The 23,469-nt window shown below is 44.1% G+C and overlaps 1 protein-coding gene across 6 annotated transcripts in view; it reads left to right on the top strand.

Moving 5' to 3' along the window:
* The first annotated feature begins 6,940 nt into the window (after positions 1–6,940).
* Positions 6,941–23,469, top strand: part of CPLANE1 (ciliogenesis and planar polarity effector complex subunit 1) — a 1,992,329-nt gene continuing 1,975,800 nt past the window's right edge. For 5 of the 6 annotated variants that reach the window (XM_069221234.1, XM_069221235.1, XM_069221236.1 and 2 more), the window contains exons 1-2: positions 6,941–7,047; positions 22,669–22,801. In XM_069221234.1, the coding sequence (XP_069077335.1) occupies positions 22,721–22,801 (81 nt within the window). In that variant the 5' untranslated portion in view covers positions 6,941–7,047; positions 22,669–22,720. Of the gene's footprint in view, positions 7,048–7,579; positions 7,655–22,668; positions 22,802–23,469 lie in introns of all 6 variants that reach the window. The other variant, XM_069221233.1, reaches the window with a different exon arrangement.

The raw sequence follows: 23,469 nt of genomic DNA, 5'->3' as shown, positions 1-23,469 counted from the left end.
AATTGTTTAATGTGAAACAGGAAAACCTGGGGTCAAGCCGGGCTTCTCCATTTGTCTTGGCCAAACTGTGTGAGCGCACTGTACACAATACACTTTGTATTTGGTTTAATAGAGCAGAAAGGTGCTCCATCTCTAACAACAACTTAGGGCACATATTGAATGCACATGACAATTGAATTCTATGTCAGGACCGGAGGCTCAGATTATGCTTCTCTTTCCATGCTTTATTATTACACAGCAGCCAATGAACATCATGGAAAGCAAAAAACTACATGACCCAATATCAGTCATGACACGTGATGAACCATAGAGGAGGAAGCCTACAAAGTGTTGAATCACACAAAGTCACTCCTCTTTCTTTGCTGCTTCGCAGCCAGATAAGTGTGATTTTTTCTTACTGTTATTATGATAAATAATGTTGGGAGCGGGCTTTTCCCCTCCTTATAAGCGCCCATTTGAGCGCTTTTACTTCGTGGAGTGGGAGTAAGGGAGCAAGACTCGCGCCCATTGCGCGGTCCTATTTATTGCCGTGGAGATGTTTTTCCTTGTCTAGTTTAAATTTCATTTATTTTATGATCCGCGCTCTGCGTGAGCGCGTTTTATGGGACCCACGTCGGTCTGCCTTATTTCTTATTTTAGACGCGCGTGCGAGACCCCTCTTTGTCTCTTCCCGCACGCGCCTGCCGGATCAGTTTCGTCCGATTGAACGCTCGCTACGAGCGTTTTGTTTGCCAAAGGATTTCACGCTCGGCTGAGCGTGAAAAATCAATATTTTCCTTCCAGTGCCGGCTTTCAGCGCTCGTGCCGAGCGCTCATTACAGACGTGTTATCCTCCCCCCGGGGCTCTGTTTTTCGTCAACGCTCGCTCGGAGTGTTACTGGTGAATTTGTTCACGCTCTATTGAACACTGAACAAAGTAATTTTCCCTCGCTCCGGCTCCGGTCCCTCAGCGCTCTTACCAGAGCACGTTTTTTGAGTTGATTTGATTAATTTTCTTCCATTTCCGTTTTTGGAGGGCTTTATAGAGGCTCTGCCTCAGCAGCATTCAGCGCATCTGCGCCATTTAACCCCTCTGCTAGAGGATATTATTTGAGAGGCTCTGCCTTGTGTTTAATAAGTGCTACTGCACTTTAAGCCCTGTTTATATACATCTCCATCGGCTCAGCTCCCACTACGCCCCAGTGCTTGGACGCTGGGGTTGAAATAATTTCTATTCAGGCTGGGCCTGGTTTCAAGGGCATTAAATCCCATCAGGGCAACTCCCTCCACATCTAAAAAAGTTTTTAATTTTTTTTTTTTAATTGTATTTCCCTGATTTGTTATTTGATTGCTTATACTGCTCCTCAGGAGCTACCTTTTTACTGTTTTCAGTATGGCTGGTTATGATGACCAAGCAGAGGACTTGTACTATTTTAGTGATAATTCTGGCTCTTTTGACCAGGATTTGGTGTATGCTCTAGACGGGAGGATGCGTCATTCAGTCAATCAGGCCTTAGTTCAGGCCATTCAGCCCATTAAGCATCATCTCTTGGGTTTGGTCGACCAGCAAGCCTGGTCAGCGCCCGTGGGCACCCCCTCCCTGGGAGACCCTTCCTTCTCGGCAGACTCACAATCTGCAAAACAAACCTCTAATCCGCATGCTGCAGATTTCCAATCCCTTTTTAGGAATATGGCTAGAGAGCATGATTACAATGCGGGATCGCTAAAGAAAGCTGTGGATGCTCCAGCCTCTTCTTCCGCTTCATCCGATCACTCTTCCGAGCAGGAGGACGCTCCTCCACGTAAGCGCAAGAAGAAAGCCCACCACCAGGAGGCCCCTACCCCTAAGGTGTTGACTTTCGAGCCAGAGGACATCGTGCACCCCAGATCCTCTCTGTGGTTGCCACCCCCTGAGGTGGCAGACTATGTAAAAGAACATATCAGGCACGGGTTTGATAAAGATATTCGATCTAGACTAAGATCTGAGTGCCCCAGACCTGACTTTCCCTCCAAAGTCACAGAGACCCCAGAGTTAGATCCTACCCTTGTTACGTTCCTCAAAAAATCAGCCAAGGATCCTAAGAAGGGTATCGATCGCGCCTGGCGTGGATGTCAAGACAAACTTTTATACGTTTCCGGACCGCTAACTAAGATTCTGGAATTGGCCTTTCAAGCCAAGGAATCGGGTGATCCCATTAACCCGGATATTCTAGTAGGCTGGGCACAGAGAGCGCTATGTTTCTTGGGCAATGCTAATTGCGCTATCTCGTCTGAACGACGCAGATCGGTCTTGATGAAACTAGACCCCAAACTGGCAGACCTGGCTGCATCAGAATCTGGCCCGTGGCTCAGGGCTTACTATTTGGTTCTCCTTTCATGAAGGAACTGGCTAAGTTCGTATCCACCTACGCCAGTCTGGACAAGGCACAAGGATCCATTCGGAGAGTGCTGCGTCCACTTTTTCGAGGGGCCGGACGCTACAGAGGGCGTGCCTTCGGCCGTTTCAATCAGCAAAGCCCCCATCGTGGATCCTTCCAACAAGGAAGAGGAGGTTACCAGGGTTACGATTCCTCATCCACCTACTACCCATCAAGACCTAGGTATGGTCGAGGCAGATTCCGCAGAGGAAGAGCCAAGGGACAACAATCCTTCTCCCAGGACTCGGGAGCCACAGGTGAGCTTGATCTTGAGTTCAGAAGTAATGTTGGGGGGCAGAACTCAGAGATTTCTGGAGAATTGGCACTTTATTTCAGCAGATGCCTGGGTCTTAGAGACCGTTCAAGGGTTCAAACTAGAATTTTACGAGACTCCTTATCAAACATGCCTTCCCAGGCAGGGGTATTTTTCCCATCAAGAGCACAGTCTTATTTCCGCAGAAATTACAGCTCTGCTCAAGAAGGGTGCCGTTATCAGAGCTCCCCTTCACGGTTTGTCAGTCCAGTCTTTCTAGTAGACAAGAAAGGGGGCGGATCTCGCTTGGTTCTAAATTTAAAAGACTTCAATGATTTTTTGCTATATCGTCATTTCAAAATGGAAGGGATCCATTTACTAAGAGATGTTCTCCAAGAGGAAGACTGGTTAGTTCGCCTAGATCTAAAGGATGCTTACTTGACCATTCCTATTTTTCCTCCGCATCGGAGGTTCCTTCAGTTCTATTGGGAGACCGAATGTTACGAGTACAAGGTCCTTCCTTCCCTTTGGCCTGTCCTCTGCCCCATGGTGTTTCACGAAGGTCATGCGTCCAGTAGTAGAATTTCTTCGCTCCCAAGGGGTCAGACTTATCGGGTACCTAGACGACATCTTAATCATGGCTCAAGATCGAGATCTTCTGTTAGATCACCTCAATTGGTCGGTGTCTCTTCTTCAGAGTCTGGGTTTCATAATCAATGCCCAGAAATCTGTCTTGATCCCCTCGCATCAGATAGACTTCCTGGGGTTCCAGATAGACTCTTTACGGTCTCTTCTGATTCTTCCTTCGGGGAAGATCCGGTCAATCAAGAGAGAATTGAAGTCTCTATTATCCAAACAGACTGTTTCCTTGAGAGCGATTGCTCGCATGGTGGGCCTGCTATCTTCTTCGATTCAGGCGATTTTTCCGGGTCCTTTGCATTACCGAGCCCTTCAGCGTTTGAAGATTTCTCATCTTCAGAAGGGTCTCAGCTATGCAGATCAGGTTCCATTGTCGGAGGAGTCACGTGCAGAGATGCATTGGTGGCTCGATCATATGGAAGCCTGGAACGGCAGAGTCATATTCAGCTCTCTCCCGGATGTAGTGATAGAGTCCGACGCCAGCCGTTGGGGCTGGGGAGCCCGGTGCGGCTCGGTGTCCACGGGAGGCAGATGGTCCAGCTCGGAGTTGAATCTCCACATAAATTGCTTGGAACTCCTAGCAGGCGCTTTTGCAATCAAGAGTCTTTCTCCCATCAGAGCGAATTGTTGCATTCTTCTTCGCATGGACAATATCTTGGCAGTGAGATATGTCAACAAGCTGGGGGGAACTCGTTCCCGCATTCTAGCAGAAATAGCCAAGGAATTCTGGCACTTTTGTCTTAAGCACAGGATTTCTGTGGTGGCGGAGTACCTCCCTGGAACCAGCAACTTAGTGGCAGATTGGAACTCTCGTCACCTGAGAGATTTCAGCGATTGGAGGTTACATCCCAGAGTTTTCCGGACTCTGTCTGCGAAATGGGGTCCCTTTTCGATCGACCTGTTTGCATCTCGCCTCAATCGGCAGATGAAACGTTTTTTTCAGTTGGAGACCAGATCCGGAGGCATCGCAGACGGATGCGTTTCTTCAGGACTGGTCTCAGGAGCTGAGTTATGCATTTCCTCCTTTCCTGATGATTCCCAGGGTTTTGGCCCAGATCAGACGTCAGCAAGCGGAATTAGTTCTGGTGACGCCCCTTTGGAGATCGCAAGCGTGGTTCCTGATAGCAATGGAACTGAGTTGCGATCATCCGATCCTTCTTCCCTTCCGAGAGAATCTCCTCCAGGACCCTCAGGGCTTGTTTCACCTGTTGATACTGGCAGGCAAGTTATCCCTGATGGCATGGCGTCTTTCAGGCAGAGATGGGTCATCCCAGGACTTTCGCAGGAGTCTTCCGACTTCATTGCAGGTTCCTGGTCCTCCAGTACTCACAAGAGATACGCTTCGGCGTGGAAGCGATGGAGTGCTTGGTGTAGTTCTAGGAGTGCAGATCCTTCTTCAGCAGGTAGCTGTCTGGTCCTGAATTTCCTCTCCTCCTTAGCAGCGTCAGGTTTGGCATACCGTTCAATTAATAATTACAGGTCCGCTATTTCAGCAGGCCATTTACCAGTAGAAGGTAAACCCATTGGTGAGCCCCCTATTGTGTGTAAATTAATGAGGGGTATCAGGTTAGCTAACCCTCCTCGACCACGGTGTTCGTCCCTTTGGGATGTTAATGTAGTTCTTAGGTTTTTAGAATCCTGGCCTGCTAATAGATTTTTGGCTAGAAAACAGTTATCAGCTAAACTCACCATGTTATTGTGTTTGATATCATGTAAGAGAGTGTCAGATGTTAGGGCTCTAGATTTGGCGGGGAGAGTTTTTTCTCCTGATGGAGTCTCTTTTGCCATCTCGCGTAGAACTAAATGCAATTTAAAATCTGTGACTTATCCATGTTTTGTGGACAACCCCAAGCTTTGTGTGGTACAATGTCTTAAGGCTTACGAGGTAAGTACAGAAGAGTTTCGTTCTGATATGGGGGGTCAGTTACTCATTTCTCTGGTTAAACCATATCATCCTGTTTTATCAGCCACTCTCGCTAGGTGGATGCGTTGGTTGCTGAGTGAAGCAGGTATTGATATTTCTAAGTTTGGTGCGCATTCTGCCAGAGGGGCTATGGCATCAAAGTCTTTGGTTTTAGGTTCTCGTTTAGAGGACATTTTAAAGGCAGCAGATTGGTCTTCGCCTTCTACGTTTAAAACTTTTTATTATAAACCTATTGTTGATATAGCCTCTGTAGCTGTGAATCAGCTTTGAACAAGCATAATCTGAGCCTCCGGTCCTGACATAGAATTAAAAAAAATCTAGCTTTTGCGCTAAGAATTTTTCAATTCTATTAAGGACACGGAGGCGAGGATTATCCCACTGCACTGTTTATATATGATGTTGGAATGTTATAGTATCTGTTGATATTATGTGCAAATTACTGTAAATTAGTGCTATCCCACCCTATTGTTTGGTAATATAAGTATTTCTTATGTTATTCAGTTTTTATGGCCTGGATTTCTTCATTTATTCTAGGAAATGATGAGAAGTAAGGAGATCCGACGCAATTTAGTTCATCCAGTCAAGTGGGATGCCAGTTCGTCTGCCTTTGGGATTCCGTTTACAAGTTTTGGATTAAGACTTTTGTTTTTTCTGTTGCAAATTTTGTTTTTTTGGATTGAATTTTGAATTGGACAAAGAAAGAGGAGTGACTTGGTGTGATTCAACACTTTATAGGCTTCCTCCTCTATGGTTCATCATGTGTCATGACTGATATTGGGTCATGTAGTTTTTTGCTTTCCATGATGTTAATTGGCTGCTGTGTAATAATAAAGCATGGAAAGAGAAGCATAATCCTCGCCTCCGTGTCCTTAATAGAATTGAAAAATTATTAGCGCGAAAGCTAGACATTTTTTTAGTGCCGCTCAGCTCACTAATGGCATTGCGTTAAAGGGCTGGAATGTCTCGAAGATAAAGTTTTAAAACTATCACTTTTAATACATATCTCCAAGCAATAATTTAAACTGAAGTACTAGGGTGATAGGCTTTTGAATGTTAAAGAAATACTTTTTTTCAGTTTTGAAGAGTATGCAACATATATTCACGTGATTTTTCTTACATCGTTTACATGCCAAATATTTTCGTGGTCCACAGGCTTAGAATCAAGCCACTCCCTTGGTTCAACTGTCCCTGATAATTTGTTGGTGCTGCTCAGTCTGCCTTTCCTCTAATCCCCTCCCTTCCCGCCAATAATCCTCTCCAACCTAGTCTGGAGATGAAGTATCAGGCCCTCAACGGACTAACTAAAGCCCGGAGCTCTGCTAAACACCCCTTCTCCTCGGCGTACACCGTAGTACCCGCATACTCGTCAACACACTCGATTTAGGCAGGAGACTCCCTATTTTAGAAGAGAAAAACAGTTTATTTTTCCTGTTTCCCGTCTAAAATCGTCTCTGCTACAAAATAAATCAATGGGAAAAATAAATTCTCACTATTTTGTTTTAAAAATCTCCAATTTTGCAGTTGTAAAATGTCGGCATCTATACACCCGCAACAGTAAGTGCAGCACTGACCAAACAAATGCACGTGCTTGCTGCAGGCACCACACCACAGATGTATGGCGCACTAGGATTGGTTGCGGGAGGGTGTGACCGTAATGTTCGCGTCCTAGACCGCCCACTTTATAGACAGCACCCAGGATATGTTGAACTGTGGGATTGGTTGCTATGCGACCCGGAAGTGCTAAAATTACGGAACAAAAACATGACAGCCGTTATAAAATCAGTTGGAGTTGGAGTTGAAGGATATGAGAATGAAATAGAGGATGGTCTATTTCTGTAGGTCACAGGTTGGCGCTGTATTTCCCCAAATAACGATAATTTTCGTAAACTTTCGATGTGGTGCTCCTAATAATGCCTTTTCCAATGTATTTTAAGTTTGATATTTAATTAAATGTAAGTGGTACCGGCATTTTTGTGGCAGTTTGGCTTGCCCACATTGAAACTCAATGATTTTTTTTTAAAGGAGGCGAAGAACGGTATGCAAAGGGGAAGGTATGGGTATACCACCATTTGAACCATTTAAAATGGTCATGTACAAGGCTGGGTAGTTAACTGTTCACCTGCGGAGCAATAAAATCCTCATTTGCTATGAAGGAAGACTGCGATATAAATGAGACATGCTTATTGCAATGTAGCAAACTTAAAAGTCGCTGGGGCTTCACATTTCTCATCCATTTGTGGTAAATATATTGACAGCCACTAGTGTGAGGATGCTGAAACTGAGCCTAAAATTGTGAGTAATTAGTACTGGAGTTTATCCAGTGCAAATAAGGGTATTCTGGTGATCGTTGATTTTTACATCTGGTAGGGAATGGGCACGACCTGCGGATCCCGCTACACAACGAGGACTCCTTCCAGCGCGGCATCTTGCTTCGACGCCAAGGTAAGGTGCCGCAGAGGTTGTCAGTGTTAGTCTCCCTGGACCACGATAAATTTCACTGGACCACGATAAATTTCAGTGGACCACGACAGTCTAGGGGTGACCCTTCCCCACGGGGAGTCTCGCTGGAGCAGAGAAACGCTCCCAGAATCCCGAGGTCCTTCTGTAGCAGGGAGTCTTTCTGTACCATTGGGTTTTTCTGAACCATTGAGAGGCTCGGGATCGCCAACCACCACGGAGATTGTTATCGAACCACTTAGTGTATTTCCGAACCGCTGAGAGTTTCCAAGTATTGTATTGTCTTGCAGCATTTCTATAGCGCTTAATTCCCTTTTGTGGGATGCTGATATACGCGCCCACGTGGGTAGCACGCTACACTGTGTAGGACGAGTGTTTGGAAGAATGTTGCCTTTGTTCTTATCCTATTTGGAAAGTGTTTCCATGTCGTACATGATGATCACGAAGTGTGGTTATAGTGTTGTGGGATGTAGCAACCGTGTGATGATGGAATTTGAAGTGTGAGAGACAGACATACAGTTTTACGTTTTTCAGTATGCTGGTGGCTTTGAACAACTCTGCAGGTTACATTGTGGTATTTATTTTGTTATAGCCTGCTTAGCTGGTTACTGCACTGGATTTGAGATTGTGTGTTTAATTGTTATCTTCAACTTGGTATGGTGGGAGGGAGAGATCTGTTGGGCTGAGTATTTTAATGATCATCCCATATGTGAGTGTATTTGTGAAATGTAAAGAAGCAGTCAGATTGTTTAGGTATTTGGGACGTGTAGTGGTGGACAATATTACTGTCCTCCAAATTTTCCAGCAGTGTGTGATTTCTCTTTAGTTATTCCATACTTGTTCATTTGGAGATGTTTGGTTTTTGACCTTACAACACTGGCGATGGACAACCTTCATAGTAGACATGTCTTATATACACTTAAGAAGTATAAATTACAATTTGCTGCTGATAGCTACGTATCATGGTGTTGGTATTATTTTTGGTTATAACTGTTATGTATGCAAATATGTTGCTATATAATGCCACAGTAAACCATAGTTCAGCCCTTCCTAGAATTTTGAGAATTTCGACAGCTTACAAAGCGCACTGTACCATAAATTGTCAAAGTGCTAATTAACCAAAGACTCTCCATAGAAGAGACAACAAGACCTATTTATCGCCACAAGAGAAAAGGCAGGTTTTCAAATTCTTCCGAAAGGCTTCATGAGAAGAAAGACTCGCAATATGGGTAGTCAGAGAGTTCCATAGCCTGGCAGCAGCTATGCGAAAAGAACATCCTCCACCCCACTTTCCGAAATCTTGGAACCTCTACCTTTAGAGAGGCAGACCTCAGCTGTCTCTTGGGAATATACCATTTAAAGGCCTTTCTCAAATGCAATGGCCCTTGGCAAAGAAGAGCATTGTGAATCAAAAAAGGGCTTTGAACCTCGCATGCTTTGCAACTGGCAGCCAGTGCAAAGAACACATGCAGTCCCTCATTGACAGACATTTGGGGACACCCAAAATCATACGCAGCTCCATTCTGAATCATATGGAGTCTGTTTAAGGTACCTCTGTTAATATTGAGATATGGAGCATTGCAGTTGTTGATGTGCAAATTGATAAGCACAATGACTACAGCGACCGTGAGCTCAAGAGGGATGAAAGGAAAAACCTTCCTTAGGATCTTAATGATGAAGCAGCAGGAGCTAACAGTCCTCTTCGCTTGTGTATCAAAATATTGTGAAGCACTTAACTTACCCTGTGAAGTTCTTTGTTGGTTGATTTGTTTACAATTTGTGGGTTATAAGCTGAGGATTGCGCTTAAGGGTGCAACTATATTCTGGGTGCTGTTGCAGGAGTGTGGGTGGTGTAGTTGTCAATGAAACATGCTCCTGGGTGATTCTAATGTTGTTTTGTAGTGAGTTGGGGGGCTTGTACGGAGAAAGCAGTCCCTTCCATGGTTTTGTCATGGTAAGGTGGTATGATAAGTGGTGCAAGCTTTCAGCAAAGTGTTCAAAGTTAAATAAAAAAAAAATTAGAAGTATAACAGTCTTTTCCTGTGGGACGCTCTGTGGACAATGGAGAGTGCCTTAAACATTGCCTTTCTAGATATAGGTAGCCAGTGGAGCGATTGCAGGACTGGAGCCATGCATTCTCTTGAGTGAAGGCGGAGAAGAGGTCTTGCAGTAGCATTTTGTACGATTTGTAATTTTTGTATGATGAATGTGGGTGCTCCAAGGTATATTGGCCTAATCAGACTTAATAATAACAAGTGTGAGGATGGCTTGCAGTTCACATTTGTGCTGGAGTCGGGATCTCATTTTAAATATCTGTTTACAAGGTATGGCTTACCAAATCATCAGGGAGACATCCCCTCTGTTATCACTTCTTGGTCACTGGATCTTCAACGTTAGATGAGACTAAGCAGGAACTGTACATCAATTAATTGATCATCACAGTTTCAATTATTATTTGCGGTCAATAATGACAGTTGATGGGAGTTTAAGAACTTTATCAATCAGATCTTTTGTAGCTCATCTTTATTAGAATCAGTGTTTATTTTCATCAATAGCAATTATCAGTTTAGTCAATGATCAATAATAAGCAATCAATAATAATCAATACATAAAACATGTTCCATAATGAAAAGATTCCCTATTCTAAGAATGAGATGGTTAGAGAAAAAGGTGTCACTCAGAGCCCACCCCTAAAGACTTCCATATAAAGAGATCAAGAAGCATAAAGCATTGGCGTAAAATATCAGTTCAAATTAAATAAACAAAGCAGAACTTGCAATAAAGAGAGGTTCTAGAAAATCAGTAGAGTCTCAGCATGAGCAGCATTTGGCAAAGTGGAAAAGGTCTGGGAGCATAAGGAGCAATGAGGTAACCTACTCTAGGAACATTCTTTATTATAGACAATATAATCTAAGTTTTTGCAGCATGTTGCTTCTTCGTTCTTCAGTCAGCCAGTCATCTTTCGATGCCCTCCTGGGAACACCAGGAATACAGTAGTCCACAGACAGCAAAGTAGAATGAAACATTTTTATCAAATAGAACGTTTAGTTTTACAAGCTTTCTCACCATTCAGTGTCCTTTTAGGAAAATTGCATTTTAAAGTATAAGCTTCTACATTACCTCACTAAAAGACAGATTACGTATTTATTATTCTACAGTGCTTTTCACGTAAGTAGAAACATTTGCAGAGTTAAACGTAAGCATTTTATTACACTAATCTAAATTATGGAAAAAAAAAGTTTAGGGGAAGGTCAGAAAACATAACAATTCACATTTTTGAACCAGGTCAGTTTGTCAGAAAATGCTGCTTCAGCTATTCAAACCTAATACATGTAAATATGACTACTTATTACATTTCCTTCAATTTAAAAGCACTTATTCTTTTTTAAGGCCTATCTATTAATTCTGCACGTTATTGATTATTTTCTTGACATATAAAAACTCTTCTACCTTGGTATGCAAGGTATGGAAAGACTCAAACAAATTTTGTAATCATGTAGAAGGCACTCTTTGTGACAGCTTTAACATAGGTAGGAATCCATGGTCCCTCCTAGGATTCTAACTTCTCTTGATGTTGTTGGAGGAGCACCAAGTTCCTAAGGCCATATGGCTGGAGGCTGATATTTTTGCCACTGTCCGCAGGTCATAACCTCTCTTTGCTGTCTTGAGGTTTACATAGTTATTCACCTTCCATGTGTTTATGGCACAAAGGCATTTATCAAATTGTGAGTTGTAGAGGTATTTGGGGCTATCCATTTTTTAAAAAGATTTGGGTGTCATTGCATGGTTGTAACAGGTGAGGTTTTATGATTAAATCACATTTGGTAAGGAGTCTAGATAGATGTTGAATAACAGAGGGTATATGATGAACCCCTGAAGAACACCATATTGTTGTGTGTGAGAAGGTGATGTAAAAGGTGGTAGGTAGACTACACTTTGCCTGTAAGATAATAAGGAATCCATTTTAGAGCATTTCATGGACTTCGAGATTGTCGAGTTTTTGTAGTATCTTGGGGTGACCAAGAGTGGCTGATAAATCCAGTAGCAACAAGGGAGCTACTCTGTTCTTGTCTGCTGAGTTTTAGATCATCCTAGCTGAATATAATGCTAATTCTGTACCTCTGCCTGGTCTGAAGATGTACTGTTGGTCTGACATTATGCCATAAAGTACTGATGTTCACCTGCTGTAGAGTTCTGTGGCAAACTGAAGGCTGTATGTTTAAACTCTCAGGCACACACAACTCATCATCCTTCTGATGCTGATAAAATTGATATCGTTCACCATGCCCTGGGTTCCACTTTACTGAGACCATTAGCATGTCATCTGCTCACTCTAAACTTCAGCTCCTTCTTGGCAACACCTCACAGATTGCAGGGTGTATTTACAGATTACATACTTGGTGTTGTGCACAGAGGATAACTTCAGTGCTTGTTCTTTTCAGAGTGTAGCTGATCTGCCTTATATTGTAAAAACTGAATTTCTACTTGACTCAGACTGTAAGTGCATCCACTGTTAACATGCTTCAGAACTGGTTTGGGATGGTCCTCTTTTTAAATGTTCGTCCCAGCTCATCTCTAGATACAGTGTTTATGTAGTGATGGCCATGACAGTGGGGTAGTATCTAGCCTTGGGCACCTGCATCAGAGGCACAAAGAGGTGTTAGGTTTCTGCACTGAATGTGTGAATAAGAAAGACAAAACCCTGGGCCTCACCTAAGGGGGCCCTTCGAACAGCACAACAGAATCTGCAGTCCCACCCATTACATCTACTATCAAACAAAGAGTGGTGCTCCAGAAAGTTTAATGACCAGCCTTTTGCTGACAAAGCCTTCACTGAATTTTTACAGGGAGCACGTTGCCGTCATTCTCACATCAGTGTCTGCATTTCCACCCTCCAGCCACTGGAATACAGACAATAAACTCCTACTGTCTGGAAAAGTTATATGCTCCATCCTTATGTCAGCCCCTTGAGTTTATAATCTAATCTAGCTGGTCTAGTAGTAGCCTAGGAGCTGACAGACTGCCTGATTCTACCACCTATCAAACACCTAAACTAGCACAATCTCCACATTTAGATAGTAGTGTTTGTTTCTACAGTCTTGCACTTTCAAACTGCATACTATCTCAAAAAATGCTTCATATCCCTAAAATGTTCGACTGCCGCCTCTCGTTTTTTTTTTCTCAACCAGCCTTCTCTTTATTCTTCCTGGCTTCTCTCTCTAAGCACAGTCTACTCTGTCACATGCATGTTTGCCTTTACCTCTATCACAGTATGTCAACAAATTGTTCACATCCTATTTACAAGATCGCAACCTCTCTTTCTTTCTCAGAAATTCATACTGAATCCTTCCAATACCTAATATCCTCTAGCCCATCAGTTAACACTACCAACCATGTGCGTTAGCTCACATACCTCCCAACTAATGATCACAAATGACTCATTCATTTAATGCAAATCTTCACATTCAAATAATGTTGTTTTTCTTCTATGGTCTTCCACCCTCAAATTGCATACTGTCTCAAAAATATCCCCCATATCCCTAAAATCGTGCATGAACAACTGACCAGTAATTACATTTTCTAATTGTCACTTTTTTCCCAAATGGCCTTCGCTTTTCCATCCTCTGAATGTTTAATTTCTCTATGCACAGCCTACTCTGTCACTTATCTGATTTCCTCTAGCTCCTCTATTAATCCTACCAACCACACACATGAACTCACTCCCCCAAAACTAATAATCACAATTAACTCCTATTAATTTAATATACCATAAAGAAAGTGATGTGAATGAAATAAATAGTTTGCTTGAACACACAAGACTAATCTCCGTATCCAATAATAAGCAACAACTGTGGACTAGCCACTAACCTTGGATTCTGCAGCAGTGTACTGCCCAGTGTAAAAAGCTTCAATGTCTCATCAGGTGTAGTAACAGCTATATACATGCAATTACAATTGCTCACTATCTCCAACAAAACCGCAATGTCACTGATTAGCAAATATTTTAAGATATGGGACAATTAAAAGGGAATACCACGGGAATACCACGGGCCTACACTACTTAATTTGATTTTCTTACTGATTTAGTGGTTTCACATTGTTCTTTTTTATGTTGTTTTTGGTGTGATATCAATTGTATAGGCTTATAGGAGGACTCATTTTCATTTGCTAGTCTCTTGATTTTTACCTGTTTTTAAGATAAATTTATGGATGAATTTGGAAAAGGATTTCATTGTCTTTACAGGCTGTGTAGTTCTCTTTTTACTCCTATTATGTTACGGATGTGGAATGGGGTGGGGAACATTGCGAAAGAGCAGTTGTCTTTTTGTCCAACCTGGCGGTATGTTTTGTGGAGAAAGTTGGTGTAGGAAAGTAGCCTCTTTCTTGGCATGGTTACCCCTTTTTCTGCCTGATGTCAGTGTGTTTAACTGTGTTCACTGGGATCCTGCTAACCAGGACCCCAGTGATTATGCTTTCTCTCCCAACACTCTGTATTTCATCCCACAATTAGCATACTGGTGCGCCCAAGTAAGCCCCTAGTATATGGTACCCAGGGCATAGGTTTTCCAGGGGATCCCTTTGGGCTGCAGTAGTTATTCTGTCACCCATAGGGAGCCCATGCAAAGGGTTCTGCAGGCCTGCTATTGCAGTCTACGTAACCCGGGTGCATGCACCCGTTTTCACTACAGGTCACTGCACAAGGTCACCATAAGTCACCCCTATGGTAGGCCCTCTCAGCCCAGAGGGTAGGGTGCAGGTACCTGTGTGTGAGTGCACCCCTGCACTAGCAGACGTGTCCCCATAAACTCTAGATCCATTTTCCTAGACTTTGTGAGCGCGGGGATGCCATTTTTACGGGTGTACCGGTCATAGGTCACTACCTATGTCCAGCTACATATTGGTAACTCCGAGCCTAGGCATGTTTGGCATCAAACATGTTGGAATCATATACCAATACCTTTGCAGGTATTTGTTGTGTGATTCCATGCACTCTGGGGGCCCCTTCCAATACTCTCAGCATTGCTCCTACAGCGTTCTGAGGTTTTCCAGGCAGCGCAAGCTGCTGCCGACCTCACAGAGCTCTGCCATCCTGTTGCTTGAGCAGCTCAAGCCCAGGAAGGCAGAACAAAGGATTTCCTTTGGAAGAGGGGTGTTACACTCTTTCCCTTTGGAAATAGGCGTGACTGGCTTGGGAGGGGTAGCCTCCCCAAGAAATTGGTTTGCTTTGAAGTTCACCTTTGGTGCCCTCTGTGTATAAACCAGTCCATACCGGTTCAGGGACCTCCAGTCCCTGCTCTGGCGCGAACGTGGACAATGGAAAGGGGAATGACCACTCCCCCGTCCATCACCCCCCCCCCCCCCAGGGGTGGTGCCCAGAGCTCCTTAAGAGGGTTATTGGGTTTTGTCATTTTGAATCCAAGGTTGGCAAGGAACTCTTTGAGCATCTGAGTGGCCAGGACAGGCAGGTGATGTCAAACCCCCATCCAGATAGGTGGTCACCCAGCTAGGTGACCAATCCCCTTTCAGGGCTATTTAGAGTTTCTCCTTTGGGTGGTTCCTCAGATTCGGCTTGCAAGATTCCAGCAGGATTCCTCTGCAACCTCCACTTCGACTTATGACCAAAGAAACTGCATCTGGACTCTTTAGGACCCGACAAATCTGCAACAAAGACTTCGCCTGCAACATTGTTTCCATGGTTCCTTCCAGCTTCTGCAACATTTCCCTGGTCATGTATCCTCTGAGATCAGCCGGTCTTCAGTGTGCCCAGGAAAGAAGAAGGAATCTCCCTTGGCGTGAAGGAGTCACTCCCCTGCATCTGCAGGCACCACAGCAATGACGACCGGCTGCGTGGATAACCACTCCTGCTTAGCTGCGTGGATCCTGCATCGTGGGTGGTGGTCGGAAGTGGTGCTGTCGGTCCTCTCTACCAGCTGTCCTACTTGGGTGGAGGTAAGCCCTTACCTTCCTAAGCATGACAGTACCCCCATACACTGCGTCAGTGAGGGACCCCTCTGGCTCCTCCTCTTGGGTTGAGTCCTGCAGGGCCTTGCTGGTCCCTGGCAGCACCACTTTCCGCCAACCGTAAGTTTTGGCTGTGCCAAGATTTGGTGGAATCCGAACATGCAAACCCGACTGCAGTCTTCCTTCTGGCGTGGGACATCGCCTGCATCCTTCAGGAACTCAACTCCGACTCCAGGGCTGCAGTGCTGACTTTCCTTCCTAACCGTCGACCAGCTCCTGCATCCTCAGCTTGGTGGGTGAGGGCTCCTGCCCCCACTGGACTATGCTTTGTCTTCTGGACTTGGTCCCCTCTTTTCACAGGTCTTCCTCTTCAGGAATCCACCGTTGGTTTCTTGAAGTCACCTCTGGGTTTTGCAATTCTCTTCTTTTCTTCTTAGTGGTTGTTTTGGGGAAATTCTAGTGATTTACTCCTTCTTTCCTGGTCACGGGGGTGTTGTGGTACTTACCTTTGTGCTTTCCTAATACCCCCAGCGCCCCTCTGCACACTCCACTTACCTAGGTGGAAGCCCAACTCTCGCATTCCACTTTTTTAGTATATGGTTTGTGGTTCCTTTAGGAAGTTGGCTCTATTTATACTATCTCAAAGTGAGAGATAGTGTGCACAGAGTCCAAGGGCTCCCCTCAGAGGTTGATAGTGGCAAAATTAGATAATACTAATGCTCTTTTTTGTGGTAGTGTGGTCGAGCAATAGGCTTATCAGAGGGTAGTGTTAAGCATTTGTTGTACACACACATGCAATAAATGAGAACACACACTCAAAGACTTAACTCCAGGCCAATAAGTTTTTATATAGAAACATTTTCTTTTTTAAATTTATTTTAGAACCACTAGATTCAGAATTCAACTAAGTAGATAAATTGTAAGGTACTTGGCATAGGTAAATATGGAACTTTGAATTAAAACATTAATGTACACGGTTTTGTAAAAAATGGCAATAAGCTATTTTTAAAGTGGACACTGCAAAAATCAACAGTTCTTGGGGGAGGTAAGTATAAGTTAGTTTATCAGGTAAGTAAAGCACTTGCAAGTTCAGTCTCAGGGTCATAGGCAGCCCGCCGTTGGGGGGTGGGGGGTTCAAGGCAACCCCAAACACCCAACACCAGCAACACAGGGCCGGTAAGGTGCAGAGGTCAAACTAGGGCCCAAATAACACAAGCGCCTATGGAGACTAGGGGTGCTTTGGTTTCAGTCTGCTAGCAGGTAAGTACCTGCATCCTCGGGGAGCATACCAGGGGTGTTCTGTAGAGCACTGTAGGCGGTCACAAACAGGCACACAAAATACACCCTCAGCGGCACAGGGGCGGCCGGGTGCAGTATGTGAAGTAGGTGTCGGGTTTTAGATAGAAATAATTGGAGGGACCAGGGGGTCACTCTGGCGATGCAGGCAGGGCACAGGGGGGCTTCTCCGGCCAGCCACTGACTGGGCAACGATGAGGGCCGCCTGCTGGTCACTCCTGCACCGGTAGTTGGTTTCTCTCGGGCCTTGGGCCTGCAGGTGCAGTGCTTCTTCCAGGCATTGGGTTCTTTGTTACCGGGCAGTTGCGGTCAGAGGGAGCCTCTGGATTCTCTCTGCAGGCGTCGCCGTGGGGTTGCAGGGAGGTGGTCTCAGGATGTCCACATCGTGGAAGTCGCCTGGGGCCCTTGCTGCAGTGTTGGTTTCACTAGACATGAGCCAGGGGCGTCAGGGGGCAGAGTGTTGGGGACTCGCTCTTCTGGATTGAGGCTGGAGTCCCTTTAAAGATGGTTTGTTCTTGGATGTTCAGACAGAGCCACTGTCCTCTGGAGTTTCTTGGTCCTTTGGGTTGCAGGTAATCCCCTGAGTCGGCAGAGGTCGCTGGTCCAGTTGGATGCGTCGCTGTTGCAGGTTCTTTTGAGTCTGGAGACAGGCCGGTAGGGCTGGGGCCAAGTCGGTTGTTGTCTCCGTCGTCTCTGCGGGGCTTTCAAGTCAGCAGTCCTTCTTGTTCAGGTTGTCAGGAAATCTGTTTTCCTGGGTTCAGGGTCGCCCCCTAAATACTCAATTTAGGGGTGTGTGTAGGGCTGGAGGGCAGTAGCCAATGGCTACTGTCCCTCAGGGTGGATACACCCTCCTTCTGCCTTCTCCCTGTGGGAAAGGGGGCACATACCGAATCCTATTGGGGGAAATCCTCTGAAGCAAGATGGAGGATTTTCTAAGGCAGGGGACACCTCAGCTCAGGACACCTCAGCTCAGGACACCTTATGGGCTGTCCTGGCTGGAGGGTGACTCCTCCTTGTTTTTCTCATTATATCCTCCGGACTTGCTGCCAAAAGTGGGGGCTGTGTTTGGGGGGGGGGGGGGGGGCAGGCAGGCATCTCCACTAGCTGGAGTGCCCTGGGATGCTGTAACACCAGGCTTGATCCTTTAAGGCTTACCGCCAGGTATTTCAGTTCCTGCAGGGGGGGGTGCAGAGCCCCTCCACCCAATGCAGGCTTTGTTCCTGGTCACGGAGTGCACAAAGGCACTCACCCCATGTGGCCAGAAACCCGTCTGGATGTGGCAGGCTGGCAGAAACTGGTCAGCCTAGCACTAGTAGTTGGGCTGGTATACAGGGGGCATATCTAAGATGCCCTCTGTGTGCCTTCCTCAATAAATCCCACACTGATTTATTGTGCTGAGAAGTTTGATAACAAACTTCCCAGTATTCAGTGTAGCCATTATGGAACTGTGGCGTTCGTGTTTGAGAAAATCCCAGACCATATACTGTTTATAGTTACCCTGCACTTACAATATCTAAGAATTGGCTTAGACACTGTAGGGGCATAGTGCTCATGCAGCTATGCCCTCACATGTGGTATAGTGCACCCTGCCTTAGGGCTGTAAGGCCTGCTAGAGGGGTAACTTACCTATGCCACAGGCAGTGGGTTGTGGGCATTGCACCCTGAGGGGAGTGCCATGTCGACTTAGTCATTTTCTCCCCACCAGCACATACAAGCTGTGGGGCAGTGTGCATGTGCTGAGTAAGGGGTCCCCAGGGTGGCATAAGACATGCTGCAGCCCTTAGAGACCTTCTCTGACCACAGGGCCCTTGGTACCAGGGGTACCATTTACAAGGGACTTATCTGTGTGCCAGGGCTGTGCCAATTGTGGTAACAAAGGTACAGTTTAGGGAAAGAACACTGGTGCTGGGGCCTGGTTAGCAGGGTCCCAGCACACTTGCAGTTATAACTGGCATCAAAAAAAGGCAAAAGGTTGGGGGGTAACCATGCCAACAGTGGCGTTTTCCTACTCAACCCCTAGGGTCACTATTCACTATTGTGTTTTGCACTGATTTCTAACTGTTCTTATGCCTATTAGTGTATATATTTTGTGTATTACTTACCTCCTAAGGGAGTATTGCCTCTATAGTATTTTTGGTGCTGTGTTACTATAATAAAGTACCTTTATTTCTGTAACACTGAGTGTATTCTTTCATGTGTGTAAGTGCTGTGTGAGTACAGTGGTATTGCATGAGCTTTGCATGACTCCTAGATCAGCCTTGGCTGCTCATCCACAGCTACCTCTAGAGAGCCTGGCTTCTAGACACTGCCTACACTACACTAATAGGGGATTCCTGGACCTGGTATAAATCACTCCAGGCCAGCTTCCTAAAGTTGGGTTAGAGTGGCTATTTTTACTTATTTTGCATGCTCTAGACAGCCGAGGAGGTAGTCAATGCTCCCTATATTAGGAGGGCTATGACGTGGACGTGCACTGGATCCGCCCAAGGCGTGCCACAGACAAGTCCAACTCCGCCCGTCCACATCCATTCCACGGCCAGTGCCAGCCACGCTGCCTTGGGCGTCCTCATCTGTGGCTTGCCCTGAGGCCAGTGGAGGAGTGTCAGGGTAAGTTGATTGTGGATAATTGTATCAAAGGTTTGTCCTATAAATCATGTCAGACGACCTGTTAATTTCATCTACTGATAGAGATTTATCTGCAGGGTCTGACAGGGGCAAGGAGGGGGGTGCAGATGTTAATATGAATAAGGACAATACACAGCCTATTTCATTATTCCTAGTTAATGTTCTATCTTTGCATAAACACACCTCGCACATTTTCAATCTTTTATGTGAAGTATGTACTGATGTTATTTTTATGATTTATCTATGAAGCATTACTACCACTGAGTAGTGTCCCCTCCTTGCACCATATAAAGTCTCCATCTGAGACTTCTACATAGACTTTAACTTGTTAATTCAAAATTCAATGTCATAGTAAATGACTTGGTTACATACGTGGGAATAATTTATTGTGAAGAACATAATTATGTATATAGGTATCCGCTTCACTAGTCCTAATGCATTTCGGGCTGTTGCCCTTCGTTAGGGAATATTTAATCCTTTGTGTACAGGGGTGCTCGCAGCAATCCTTTACCGGCGGTAATACCAGTCCCAAACGAATTGAAGGGGCCAAAGCCCTTTTCAGTTGGAGTCCAACCTTGTTTAACATTTATTTGGCCCCACTATCTTCGCTGGTTGAATCACATGGATTCAAGATGGTGTCTTACACCAATGGTATTCTGCTACTCCGCTATTTTGAGATGGTGCCTGAAGATGTATGTGGCCCTCATAAGATCTTATTTCTGGCAGTCTTTGAAAGGCTTCATGCTAGTCGTCTAATATTAACGTGGACTGTACTGAGACTTTATTATTTGGGTCTTTCCAGTCTGATTCATGGCAGAGTTGTTGGCCAGAAGTGCCATCCCCTTCACATCTACCTTTGACGGTTGTGAAGAACCTAGCGCTGAGACTCAATATCTTGCTGTCCTTCCAACTGGTGGAAGGAACATGCTTTTGGTTGTTCCAAGTCTTTAAAAAGTGACCTTTCTTCTACAGTTTTATACCAGAAAAATGGTTGTCCATGCACACATTATGTCTGTGTTGGATTATACTAATGTTTTGTGTCTTGGTCTTCTGAATCACTTGATTAGTAGATTACAGGTCATCCAGAACCAGATTGCACATATTCTCAGACTTCCGTGCCGGACATCTATGACTCAGTTGCAAATTACTGCACTGGTTGCCAGTAAAGAAGATAATTCTTTCATAAAAATTAGTTGTGTTTGGCACATAGGGCCTACCCTTTAGCTGTCTAGTATTTGACCACTAGACTGCAAAAATATTCCCCTTCAAGAGTCTTGTGTTCTTCTTTTGTAGTAGTACCTAAAATTAGGCAGGTTAGAAGGGAAAGTTGTTCTTTCTCCTACCTGACTGCACACGCATGGAACCAACTTCCTGTAGAGATCCGTATGATGAGTACTGGCTTCCTTTTAAAAAAAAATCTTAAAAACTTTGTTATTTGCTTTGGGTTGATTGATGTTTCCCTAGAACTGTCAGTAGCTGTGCGGTTTAAAAATGTGTTCATTTATTCATTCATTAATTTTTTTTTGTACCCACAGAATGTTTGCTAGGGAAAGAACATTGTTCAGAAGCTTGGTCAGATTTCCATAGCATGCTCGACAAATATGTAACAGTAGCCATGCTGAAATTATTGTATTTCAAAAACTTGAATGACTGGCACAGCGCACCCACAAGGTTATAGTAGGATTACTCCATCAAGTCAAATGTTGGATATGTGACCAAGTGGGTTGTGATACTTTTTATATTCTTTAGGCAGTGCCCTAACCTTCAGCACAATTGTTGCGAAATATAGACTTGAATTTCTAGACATTAGTCATCACTCTACCATAATTTGCTCATATGCATATCTTAAATGATATAATATGCGTAGCTGGTCAGACCATATTCATTGATGGATAGTGACTGCGCAAGCTGCAACCAAGATATGAGTATTAAGCCATTGGAGAATGCTATCTGTGCCAGTGCTTAGAGTGATTGCCAGACAAACGCAGATTAGTTGCATGTGTAAGGTCATCCATGTTGTCGGTGATTAATTAGACAAATGTAAACACATATTGAACTCATACCTGTATACGTGGAAGATATTTATTATCATATGTATTTTATACTTGCAACCGACTATGACAGATCTTACTCAGGTGACTTTCAGGATGGTTCCCAATGGAATAGTTTACAGAAACCAGGCGAAAGGGAATTCTGTTTTCTTATAATATGTGCCTGTAGTTGGTATGGTGACTCTGTTGACTAAATGTATTAATTGCTTGAGCTTGTCCTATGTTTCTTCTCAGCCTTTCTTCTTTTCCAAGGGTGATACAAGCCATTGTGTAAGCTAATCGTTGTTGGAGACTGCGTCAGTGGTGACAATGTTTCATTATTGAATTTCGCACCTCTGACTTTTTTTCTGCTGTGAAGGTAGTTCATGGAGTTATTTCTTTCTTTGTGATACGCTTCAACTCTAAAACTGGAGGTGAAATTTAGTGAATACTATAAACAAAATCTCAGTTCCCTGTTTTTAATGCTGTGGTTTTACCCAGAGGGTTGACTGCGTAGACAAGATACGAGATATTTGCCTAGTTTAGGATGATGATTAGAGGTTTTATGTACAGACTGAAGCTAAAGGGATACAGAATAGAGCTTTGAGGTACTCCATGGATGCTGGAGGTCACTTCCTCAAGATACTTGTCCAATTTGACTTGTTGGTGTTTAGTTATCTAAATAGGAGGCAAACCAGCTAATTACAGTTGAGCCTATCCCTGTTCTTTCTCTGAGTTTGTTATGCACAATTGTTTAATTGACTGTGTTCTAAGGAATTTCTCCCCTCCAAGAAGAGCTTAGCGTTGTTTGCTTTCAGGAGATTGGCTAGTTTTTTGCTGTAACCGTGTCTGAAGCCTAACTGGTAGTTCTCTAGCAGGTTGTGCTCCTCAATGTGCTGCTTTAGACTGAGAAGGACAGTGCCACTGGACATCACTGCTGAGAACCGCCACACTAAAGTTTTGTTGAAATGACCAACCTTGCCTATCTGATACGATACAAGATAGCCTGTTTATTGTGTTGCAATTAATTTTGCTATATACATCAGTGTATTTCACCATACATTGTTCTTTTCATATTGTTTACAGCCATATTGAAACATCGCCTTTGAATCTCATGTAGGGCTGAACGTCAGTAGAAATGGAAGTAAAATTAGAGGTCCTAATCTCTAGAAGCATCAGGAGAAAAAAACCATGTTCTCGATTTTGCTGGCTGGGGCAGGTAAGATCTTCATCTTGTTTTGTCATATCAGATTAGATGTTTTTTTCTTAAGCGATTTTACATGTGTTCCAGTTTGGTTTCCACAGCCACAACTGTTGCTAATCATTTTTTGTTACTAGTGATGGTTATGCCAGTTAAGATTAATGCATGCTATCAAATAGCTTTGATCCACAAGATTCCCTACAGATTAAGAGCTGTGCATTGACTGAGGAATTCCATAGGTGACTGGTTTGCTTCTACAAGGAAAGGCACGTTTATTTGTAAACCTTAGTTGAGAGGGGATTTCATCCATTGAATAGTAGAACTCCACCAGATGACCCACCAAAACCAACAGTCAGATCTGGAAACAGGCAAAATGTTTTTGTTATTGTTTATATGGCAGTCAATATCCAAGCTTGGCAGCTGGTAGCTAATATGAAAGTACTTGAAGGAATCAAAAGTGATCACAACCCTCTACCTTTGGTTATAGCTTATTATACCCAAGCTTTCTTGATCATCAAAAATCCATAGATAACCAAATCATAGCTTTGAGACCGAAGAGAAAGAAAATTGTTAGGAGCACTGAAATATGCAATCACTTTTGGTTCTAAGTGGGTGGCCCTTCGAGCTTCGCTATAAATACAAACCCTAAAACAAGTATAACAAACTTGAAAGCATTTGAAGATCTA

Source organism: Pleurodeles waltl, chromosome 1_1 (genome assembly GCF_031143425.1).
Source record: "Pleurodeles waltl isolate 20211129_DDA chromosome 1_1, aPleWal1.hap1.20221129, whole genome shotgun sequence".
Lineage (NCBI taxonomy): Eukaryota > Metazoa > Chordata > Amphibia > Caudata > Salamandridae > Pleurodeles > Pleurodeles waltl.
Note: the sequence above shows the minus strand (reverse complement) of the source record. Positions and strands in the feature narration are given on the sequence as shown.